The 11,496-nt window shown below is 40.2% G+C and overlaps 1 protein-coding gene across 1 annotated transcript in view; it reads left to right on the top strand.

The window, feature by feature from the left end:
• The window catches only part of SH3KBP1 (SH3 domain containing kinase binding protein 1), a 196,218-nt gene that overhangs the window by 174,653 nt on the left and 10,069 nt on the right, over positions 1-11,496 (top strand). The window contains exons 15-17 of the mRNA XM_015825255.1: positions 415-524; positions 5,825-5,950; positions 10,479-10,744. Of these exons, the coding sequence (XP_015680741.1) occupies positions 415-524; positions 5,825-5,950; positions 10,479-10,744 (502 nt within the window). The remainder of the gene's footprint in view (positions 1-414; positions 525-5,824; positions 5,951-10,478; positions 10,745-11,496) is intronic.

Here is an 11,496-nt window from a genome sequence, read left to right as displayed (position 1 = left end):
TAAATAAATAAATAAATAAGAATCAGTTGCCAAGCATCCAAATTTTGATCATGTGACCATGGGGATGCTGTAACGGTTGTAAAAGTGAAAAACGGTCATAAGTCACTTTTTTCAATGTTGTTGTAACTTTGAACGGTCAGTAAACGAATGGTTGTAAGTCAAGGACTACCTGTATTTAAATTAGTTTTCGACTACTTTATTATCTAATGGTTTTCAGGTGTCTGATGTATAGCATTAACTAAAGACCTGACAGAAATATTTTCTTTAAAGTAAATAAATACTTACAGATGCCGCCCTATGTCTCAATTTGATAATATCAAAGTAATGTAAAATAATATGGAAATTAAATTTTAAAAGTTTCATCATAGTATTTGTAATATTAATATATTTGCCTCTCTTCCATGTTTTTTTAAGATTTGGAAGGGTTTGATTCCATAGTACCAGTTGCAGAGAAGCTCAGCCATCCAACTACTACAAGACCAAAAGCTACTGGCAGAAGGCCTCCATCACAGTCATTTACATCTGTAAGTAACATCTGCTTATTTTAACTTCCTTTAAGGCATTCTTAATTAGTTTTTTATTCATAATACAAATAGTCCTCAGTTTACAAGGATAATTGGGACCAGAATGCAGCATGAATGCAGCATGACATCACATGACTGAGGCACTTAGTGACTGCAGTTCTAGCATTTTTGTCTGCTATTGTTAAATGAGGACCATATAGGCATTAAATGGAGAACTGACATGACTGCAACATCTATCTTCCTAACAGTTTCCCCAATGATTTTACTTGTGGGATGCCAGCAGGAATGTTGGAAATTACAATTAAATGACTATGGTTTGCTGTGACACTGTAATTGTGAGCTAAGTTCCGAAGACCTGGATCACAATCACATGACCATAAGGATGCTGTGGGTCATAAATCCCCCTCTTTCAGTACCATCACTGAATGAATGGACATAAACCAAGGACCACTTGTAGGGATTAGACTAATTTTCATCTATTATCCATCTCAAAACTGCCAAGAAATCATGTTGTTAGTTTTCAATAATCATGGTCTAAGGCAGGGCTTTTCAACCGGTGGCACGCAACCATCCTAGGAGGGGAATAAGCTGAAGTGGCGGCAGCGCCACACAAGCCTGAGCAAGAGTCAGCTGGAGCTGCAGGGCTCGGCAGGATTGACATGTGTGGCTACATGCTGATCAGCACTTCCGGCACACCTAGAAGAAAAAAGGAAGAGGGGGGAGAGGAGAGGTTATAAAAGGAGGAGGTTTTGATGGAAGAGGGAGGGGAAAAAACAGCCTTGGGAAGAGGAGTCAGTTGGACCTGCACCAAAGAGAAAAGGAGGAGGAGGGAGGGAGAGAGGAGAGGATATAATACAATGTCAAACACAAGGCCCATGGGCGACATCCGGCCCGCAAAGTGGCCCGCTGGGCCACTCTAAAAACAGTGAGGTACCGGCCCCTGCTGCCTCGGCCCAGGCCAGGCAGATTCAACCTCTCGCTAGGTTCACCTCGCCTGGCCCAGCGTGCTGTGAGGAGAGCATGCCACTACTTCAGATGACCCAGGGCATGGCGCAGAGGCAATGCAGTCAGCTGGCAATTCAAACCGCGCTTTAATTGCTCCAAATTTTCCCCAAATGCTCCCACATTTCTGGCAAGCCCCAGAACAAAGTAAGACACACACACCTTCAGCAGCCTCTGGCTGCAAGTAGTTTCATACGTTTTTAACTCTTTAGACAGGGAAAATGTGTGTATGAAACAAGCCGTCCTCCTTCAGGTTTCAACTCACACAGTTAGATTAGAAGAGTAATTTACTCAAGGCCACGTAGATAACAAGGAAAGAAACATACATCCAAAATCTAACGAGTCTGTGGAAATACAAGCTTGTCTGAGCAGTTTCAGAAGAGAAGCCAAAATTCAATCTGAGGTCTTTGAACACCAAATCAAGTTGGTCAGCCAGTCCAATGGTCAGAGTTTCAGGGTTTCCAAGCAGAAATCACAACACAGAACAAGAGATCAAAGAGTTGTTTCCAAGATCAGCAATGGCACACAAACATCCAAGCATTCAGTGCTTGTTCCCGACAAATGCCCTTCCCCACAGCGTCTCCTTAAGTCTCAGTCTCCAGGTGTGCCTTGTGGAGAGGGGCTGGGCACTCTCCTTCTGAGTAGTTGAGCCTGCCTGCATTGTTCCCTCCTTCTCTCCACTCTCCGTGTTCTAGGATTAGGAGGGGGTGGCCCTTGCTCATCGCCTGAGCTCTGTCTCTCATATTCATCCTGTCCCAGTCCTGAAAGGCCCTGGCCTTCCTCAGCCTGCTCTTCCCCACATTCCTCTGAAGCCACAGACAGATCTACCTCGACTTCCATAGGCTCCAGTTCCAGCTCATTTTCCTCAGCAGATTCAGGCTTCGACGGAAGCATGACACTACCTGCCGAAACTGGGAAGGTTGGGGGCTGGGTGGCATCGCACAGGTAATGTGGACTCTCATTCCACTCATGGTGTCCCCTCCCCCATAGGCCACAGAGCCGGGTATGTGAAATGGGCGAGGGCCTCCAAGGGATGGTGCTTTTCCTCATTCCTTGCGGAGGGTAACACTGCCCCAGCTGTGTTTCTTGCCTGTTTTTCTTCCTCCCTCATTGCAAATATCTTCCTGCTACTCTGCTCTTAAGGCTGTGCAGCTCTTGTCCAGGAATTTACAGTGGCCTTTCAAGCAACCTTTGGCAACCTCTCCCCTCCCTTTGTCCCTTCCTGGAGAGGGAGGGAGGAAGGAAGGAAGAAAGGAGATGGGAATGAGAAGGAGGGAGGCAGTGAAGGAAGGAAGGAGGGAGGGAGGAAGGGTCTGAGAGAAGTCCTGCTTTAGCACTTGGCCACCAGCAGCACTGCTGCCCTTTCGCCATCTCCTTGGCCCCTCCTCCTGGCCTATCCTGATGGTCTCCCATCCTATTGCCAAGGATGCTTTAGTTACAAAGCTGGGTCTCCTCGCATGGAGAGACAGTGGGCCTCCCTCTGACCCATGCACTTTGTCCTCCTCCACCCACCATGAGCAGCCTGGCAAGGAGAGTGAGCACAACAGCCTTAATGAGGAGGTAAGCGCAACTGGATGCCCCCTCGGGGAAGTAAGACTGGACTGGGCTGGGCTGCGGGGTCCTGGTATCCCCAGGAACTTAAGGGCTGGGTGTTTGTCCTCCACTGCCCAGGGCTCTGGGCAGCCCACGCCACTGTCTGGGAGTCCCCCGCATGGCCCAAGAGGGATAGCGAGACTCCTCTGGTGGACCATGCCCCAGCGCCCATCTCAGTCCCACCCATCCCCACCGAAGACCCCTGGATCCCCCCCATAGCCATGCCCAGCCCACAGACCACATCCTCCCTGGCCCCCCGATGGTAACCACAATGCTGATGCGGCCTTCAATGAAATCAAGTTTGACACCCCGATATAAAAGGAGGAGGGGGGAGGAGAGGATATAAAAGGAAAAAGGGTGAGAAATTTGTTAAATGAGTTTTGCTCCATTTTACGACTTTTCTTGTCACATTTGTTAAGTGAATCACTGCAGTTGTTAAATTAGTAACATGGTTGTTAAGTGAATCTGGTTTCCGCATTGACTTTGCTTGTCAAAAGGTTGCAAAAGGGGATCACATGACCCTAGGACACTGTGACCATCATAAATATGAATCAGTTGTCAATTATCTGAATGTAAAACACATGATCTTGGGGATGCTGAAATGGTCATAAGTGTGTAAAATGGTCATGTCACTTTTTCAGTGCCGTTGTAACTTCGAACAGTCACTAAGCAAACTGTTGTAAGTCGAGGACTACCTGTACTTTATCACTTTTTTCCTTTTTTTTTTAATTTGGTCATCAAGTTATTGACACCTTGCTAGGCGACCGCTGGTGCTCGAATATTGCCATATCCTAAAAGTGGTACAGTGGGTGAAAAGGTTGAAAAGCCCTGGTCTATGGGATTCTGAGATACAAGTTGCCTATCCAATGCTCTGTATTTTCAGCATAAATGGACAATTGGCAGCTGTACTTCAATAAAATGGTATCACTTATACAAAGATATTTCTATATTTATACCACTTATTTTACTTCTTCTTCAGGCTTCTTATTTTACTTAAGCAATTTTAAATCATGCATGTTACCTTGAAGCAACTCAGTAAGATATACTTCTTGAGAGTCATGTGTAGGATAACATTCAACAAAAGCATAGCATATTCAGTGAAAGTTTTTTCACACTGTTAAGAGTTTAATCATTTATCTCCTTATTTTGCATCAGTGTACTTAAATATTCTTTTCCCCCCCGTTACCTTTTCCCACTATTCAAAATCATATATCTTCTACTTGTTTCTATTTTAATTAACTACAGTAATTATATTTGTATATTATTTCCCATATCTCTCTTGAAGCAGTTTACATAGCACAAAATGTTAGAAGAACTATGAGATTTTAAAATAGCATAAAGTAGTATAAAACAACATGCAGTTTAAAAAAAATAATGGTGAAACCATAGATATGCATACAGGAAAGGCTAGAGTAAAAAAAGGACCTTTCCTTATTTTGTCACTATTTTTTGCTAATTTAAAAAATAAATGGTAATCATACATACCAAACATAAATTGATAAAGACAAATCTGACAAAAGCTTCTATGCTTCACATCATATGTTCCTTCTTTTGGAAATCCAAGTATGATAAATAGTATTTGATCTACACAGGTGATCAGTGCCCAGAAATCAATAAAGTGGTATTTATTTTCATATAGGCAATACAAGTCTATGAAATATCCAAACTTATACTTCACTTAAATCAAAACCTATAAGATCAAATGGCGATGACAGAAGATATTGGACTACAGGTAGTCCTCAACTTACAACAGTTCATTTAGTGATGGTTCAGTTACAACAGCATTGAAAATAGTGACTTATAACCATTTTTTCACACTTATGACTATTCCAACATCCCCATGGTCACATGATCAAAATTCAGATGCTTGGCAACTAGTTCATATTTATGACAGTTGCAGTGTCCTAGGCCAGGGGTAGGCAACCTTGGCTCTTTTATGACTCATGGACTTCAACTCCTAGAATTCCTGAGTCAGCTATGCTGACTCAGGAATTCTGGGAGTTGAAGTCCATGAGTCATAAAAGAGCCAAGGTTGCCTACCCCTGTCCTAGGCAGTGCTTTTGGGGGGGGGGGGAAAGGTGCCGGAACTCACACAGGTCATACAACCCGCTTTGCCTACCCTACAAAGTTCCATCCAAAAAAGGTGCCGGAACTCTGTTCTGGGCGTTCTATGACAAAAAAAAAGCCCTGGTCCTAGGGTCTGAGATTACATTTTATGACCTTTTGACAAGCAAAGTCAATGGGGTAGGCAGATTCATTTAACATCCATGTTATTAACTTAACAACTGCAGTGATTCACTTAACAACTGTGGCAAGAAAGGTCATAAAATGAAACAAAACTCACTATATTAACTGTTTAGCAACAGAAATTTTGGGTTCAATTGTGGTCATACGTTGAGGACTACCTGTACTGGATGGGATTTACTTTCAGTAGTTTGGTAGTGATTTGATGGAAGCAGTTCATAGTTGGAAGGCCACATCAGTATCTTGCCACAGTCAATGTTAGTAAGCATGCAGCTAATGAGACATTACGTGAGGTGTAACTAACAGAGGATTATTTTTGTTTTCAGATTAATTACAACAGTTACATTTACAACAAACAATTATTTTTGTTTTCAGATTAATTACAGCAATACTGAAATGTTATAGAGTGTGCATGTTTTGAATACTTGAAAATAAAAGAATATATTATGTTATTTCCACAGTCTTCACTTTCTAGTCCTGATTTTTTTGATTCACCAAGTCCTGAAGATGAGAAAGAAGAACAAGTTTCCCTACCACATAAAGTAGTTGAGCCATTAAAGAAAGCAAAGACTGTTACAATTTCACTTGTAAGTTACTTAAGTTATATGTAACTTTCAACAAGGGTGGTACCTATGGTTCTTAATGTAGCATTATATTATTATTTTATAGACAAAAATGTGAAATGACAGTTGCCAGTTCTTCAGTGATGTTGGCCTTCATATGCATTAGGTTCTTCTCAAGAACCTAGGATGTCTTAATGTATTAGCATAGTATTTGTGCAAATCCAAGCACTCTGGGCTTTTGTAACTGACAGATGAAAATTGTGAATTTTCTAAGTGCCATCCCAGTATCCACTGGGACCACCATGGCCAATTTATGCTGTAATTTTTCAATTTCAGTTTTCAGATCTTTACACTTTGTGATGTTCTCCAAGTCCTTCTATTTTTCTATTCTCTGCTATTTCTACATCAATTATCCACACTTTCTTCTTTTCAGCCACTTTTATATCTGTTGTGTTATGAGACTTTATAGGTCTTTATTTGGAAATCCCAAAATGGTTTAACCTGCTCAGTTTTTACTACTTTTTCAACTACATATTCCCATCAATTTTTCATTACTAGTACAGGATAATTTTTACAGATGTTCCAGTAAATCGTTTTGATGATTGTGTTATCGTTCTTTATAATCAGTTTGCATGATCTTCTTGCAACAGCTATGATCTACTGTTTCTTCTGCTTCTTTGCACAATCTGTACAGGTAATCCCTGAGCTACAAGCGTTCACTTAACACTCGTTCGAAGTTATACAATAAGCGCCCCCTAGTGCTTACGAGCAAGTCCCGAAATTACGAATATTGCAACACCATGGCAGTCGTTCGCCCTTACGGGCGATTGCAGAGGCTCTGCAACATTTACCCTGGTTATTCCCTCCCTCCCCACCCCTGCCCCAGGTCTCCCTAGGCCTTCAATACACACTCTGTGAAGCTCGAGATCCTTCCCTTTCTTGGCTGCTCCAGGCCTTTGGTGAGTTCGCAGAGAATGGAGACTTAAAGTAATGCAAGATCACGCGAAATCAGATGGGTGAGATCTCACAATACTGATCTTGCATGATCTCATGGTACTTTAGGCCTCTGTTCTTTGCAACAGAGAACAGAACCGAAGCTGGGGGATGCTTTCGCGTGCCTACGGAGGCCGGGCCGTGACATCACAGGCCGCTGCCATCCGGATCTGAGACTGGGGGACGCTTCTGTGGCCAGCAGCCCATGTCTGGGTGTCAGCAGCCTGGAGAAGGCCTCTGGCCGCGGAAGTATCTCCCAGCCTCAGATCCAGGCGGCAGCAGGAACTGTGGCAAAGAGGAGACGGATCTTTTGAAGGTGAGTCTGGCGTGGCAGGAAGGAAGGGGTAAACATGAGTTATCGTAGTGGGTCGGGGAGGCCTTGGGGGCCTATTCCATCACTAGGCCCTCTATGGCCTTCCCCACCCTGAGATACCTCATGTGCACTTAACGAGCCACCTGCGTTTTAACAAGCAAGGGAGTGATCTTGTTCGAGGTACAAGATTCACTCCGAGTTTTCGAGTTACGAGTGGAATGGGCAGGCTCCATTACACTCGTAACTCAAGGACTACCTGTACTTTATCATTTGATAATTTTTTCAATCCTAGCCTTGATTATATTTATTTGAATATCTTGCTCTTGCACAACCAAAATCATGCCTTGTTTCTTAATGTTCCAATTATAAGCAATTGTCAAGTTTTATCTTTATCCATTTCCCCCCCCCCAATCTTTTGTAGAAATTGACCATGTAATCCTTTTCCTTTCCTGCATTTTATTCATGCTTTGATTACATAATTATGATATTTAAAAAATCATGTACATGTACAAACTTCCAATTTTTAACATTTCAGTTGTTGACTTTTTTACATAATCTGCCAGTTCATGCTTTTCTTCTTCAACAATTAGTTTTACTCAAAGTGAACTTCTGCCTTCATTTCTATGGGCAGGTATAATCTATCAATATCACTATGGGGATGTAATGCATAGTGAATAGTCATCAGCTTTCTTGTTTTATGATCCAAACAGTCCAGTTCACCTTGTGTCCAGTTAATAATTAAAGTACAATATCATATTACAGGCCTGGCCCAGATATTGATGTTTTTGGTGGTGTTGCCACCATTTAATTTTATCTTTAGCACTCTTCATACTCTTTGGATGTGTTCTGTACTAATCATATTTTTACTTGTTCACGTTTGATGTTATCCAGCTGTAAAATATAGGCTTAATCCTGATGGCTCCTGATGGGTTAGCCATTCAACATTTCAATTCCATTATTGATTATGATTTTCCCCCAACTTATTTCTACTGTGGCACATCTCTCTAGGCCAAATTCATTGCTATATCTGTGCTTGTCATACTATATATCTAAATGTTTGTTAGTGACTGGATTTTGATACACACACACACACACACATACAGTACATACATACATACATACATATATATATAATAAAATGTATTATATTATGATAATTATAATAATAATATATGATAGTATAGCATAGCACAGACACCACAGCACAATATAATGTATGGGCATTCTACTGTTAGATTCACTGTCTAAGATTGGTGGAAACTTAATTAAGTTTGAAACAAGGATTTAAACGCTATTAAGTTAGCGTCTAAAATATAGGCAGTTTCAACCAAGATGGGGTTTTGTTTTGTTGGGAAATTAAGATGTTCAGGTCTGATAAATTCAATATGTTCAGATTTTGAGAAATCCTGTAGGTATCACTTTGAGAGCTCCAATCACAATTGACATAACAGTGAATTTCTTTTTCCAGAAGCTTTCAATTATTATTATCATGGATGGTCACAAAGTCAGCCACATGTTTAAACTGGATTTGGCATTTTTATCCACCTATCAGGTCCTTCCCAAGGATCTTGAATAGGCAGATATTGTTTGATGGTGTCAGAATCCAAATATATTCCATCTCTAGTTATCAACTATGAAAAACCGCATTTCTGCCTTCTCTGGATTCTGTCATACGAGGAAGGGAAGGGGGTGAACAAAGGGGCTTTATGGCCCTCACTTCCTTCAGCCTACTTCAAAGGGACTGGATGTGGATATCACCAAAAGGACTAACAATAACAATGGGGGTCATTAGCTTTCATGTAATCCTTTCTGAAGTCTCCTCCCGGCAGTGAGAAAAAGGGGGTGAGAATGTAATGCCTGGGATTGTCGCTGGGAGAAGGAGGTGATGGGGTGTGGCTAATGGGGGATCCCTTAAAACCTTGAATGGGAGAGCTTGGGCCCAAGTCCTGTCTAGAACGCCTGCATCCAGCTTTCTCTTAATAAAGATGCCTGTTGGAAGAAATATTCTAGGAGTTCTGTCTTCTTAAGATGCAAAGTGGGGTGGGTCCTTACAGATGGTGTTAAAGCTATTGTCACAGCAAGTAAGCTGTTCCAAGTGAAGCTCCCTTTTGAAATTGACTGATGGTGATTTTGTCAATATTATTATTACATTGAGGCATAATTAACACAAACATTAAGCAGCTAATATACATTCTAGTTTTTATATTCCATTCTTCACTAACCAAACATTCTCCAAATTTGTTGGGACAAGAGTTCCCAGAATTCCCAGTGAACATGGAAATTGGAATCCTAGCACATCTGTAAGGTGCTAAATTGGAGAATATTACTGTAGATTTTCAACTTCTGATTTCAGCAATTCCTCCATCTCCCAAATAAGATGAAGCAAAAATAAAAAAAAATCACATGTGCATCTTGACTGAATCAAATCCTACATCAGCTTCATGCTTCTCCCTTACAGAATATAAGGAATCTTAATAAAACTGTGATAATTTATTCAGGATTTGCTATTCTTCCAACTCTGTTGCAGCCACTTAATCCTAGAACCATTGTAGAACTAGATATCTTACCCTTAACCTTGATAGGCAATCTAAAAAGATTGATTGCTATGGAGAAGTCAAGTAAGACAAATATTATTGACCAGAGCGACCATTGCCTTTTTTGTCCCATGTCCAGACCTTATTTTTGGCTGAAAGTGGACTCTTTTATCCATTTCATTTATATCACATCCTTTAAAAGATGAGGCTAAAGACAGAATGATAATTGATTAATTTTAGAATTTATTATTGTAAAGCATGTTCTTCACGTTCATTTTATAGTTTCTTCAATTACAATACTCATATAACTGTGGAATGGTAGTTCTAAAGCATCTCTGTGCTGCAAAATGGTTAGCTAAATTCGATAGCTTAAAAGAAAAACCCCAATGTCATGCCTTAATTTTTATTTCTACTATACTGCAGAAACAAGACTTATATTCTTTTTTCATATTCTCATTTTCCCCCTTCTTTTTTGGCATTCTTTTGAGGCAGAAAAAGCAATTCAGAATGAAGTCTGCCCAACATTCTCATGGTTGATTGTCTGCCTCAAGATCATGCTTGCTTGTTGATAAAACAATATTTAAAATTGTGAGAAAATTACACTGTCTCTTTTATGACCATCTAAAGTAATTGAAACAAGACACAGCTGGAAAAATATAACTTGCTGATCCAAATATATTGTTTCCAAATGTTTTTGTTATCTGTTTCGCAGGTGTCCGATAACAAAGCTTCTTTGCCTACAAAGCCAGGAGGTTTAACAAGTGGAAGTGCTTTATCTTCATCCTTATCTTCTTCATCTGTACTTCATCCGGCTTCAGTAGGAACCATAGGTCACAGGTCAAATTCCCCTTCTTTGTTCAGTACTGAGGGAAAGCTAAAGACTGATCACTCAAGCGAAGGTGAAGCAGCTTTGGAAGAACTAAGGTTACAAGTTAAAGAGCTACGCACTATCATTGAAACAATGAAAGACCAGCAGAAGTGAGTGTTCCAATATTTTTCCTTGTATTAATCAAGTAGCACAATATGAGTTTTTGTTGTTGTTAATTCCATTAACTTTATCAATGAACTTGATCAACTGTATCTTTTTCAGTTAGGCTGTTAGATAAAAATGGAACGGCAGGCAAAGACTATAAATTTAAGACTTTCAAAGCTGTATTCCACAGCATAATTTTTCTGTTTGTTTATTACAGTCTTGTATTATCTCCTGTATTAAACTATTTGACTTTACACAGCATACAAAAAGAAAATCAGAAACTGTACTTAATTAATGCAAAATAACCTATAAATAATATATAAAAATATTAAAGGTGAGAAATACATAAACAATAAATAAATGATTTAATCAGTGTACTTCAGATTTTGTCATATCCCAACTTGCATCTAACATCTCTGGACAGAAGCGAATGGTGGAGAATTTACATTATTAAATTATATTGAATTTGTATTATTTTATCATTATTGTGGCTAAAAGTGCAGGTGTCAACGCTGCAAATACTGTATACCCTATTTTCCGGCGTATAAGACGACTGGCCGTATAAGACGACCCCCAACTTTTGAGAAGATTTTCAGGGTTTAGAAAGTCGTCTTATACGCCAGAAAATACGGGTACCATTTCCTAGTAAAACTGTCAGTCTGTTTTCTCAATATCACTCAATATTAAAACCACTTAAACTTATATTTGTGGATCAAGCAGAATTAAATAAGTATGTGTATGCAAACACACCCATATT

This window comes from Protobothrops mucrosquamatus, unplaced genomic scaffold (genome assembly GCF_001527695.2).
Source record: "Protobothrops mucrosquamatus isolate PMUCROS unplaced genomic scaffold, P.Mucros_1.0 scaffold_198, whole genome shotgun sequence".
Classification (NCBI taxonomy): Eukaryota; Metazoa; Chordata; class Lepidosauria; order Squamata; family Viperidae; genus Protobothrops; species Protobothrops mucrosquamatus.
This window is presented reverse-complemented; position numbering and strand designations above follow the sequence as displayed.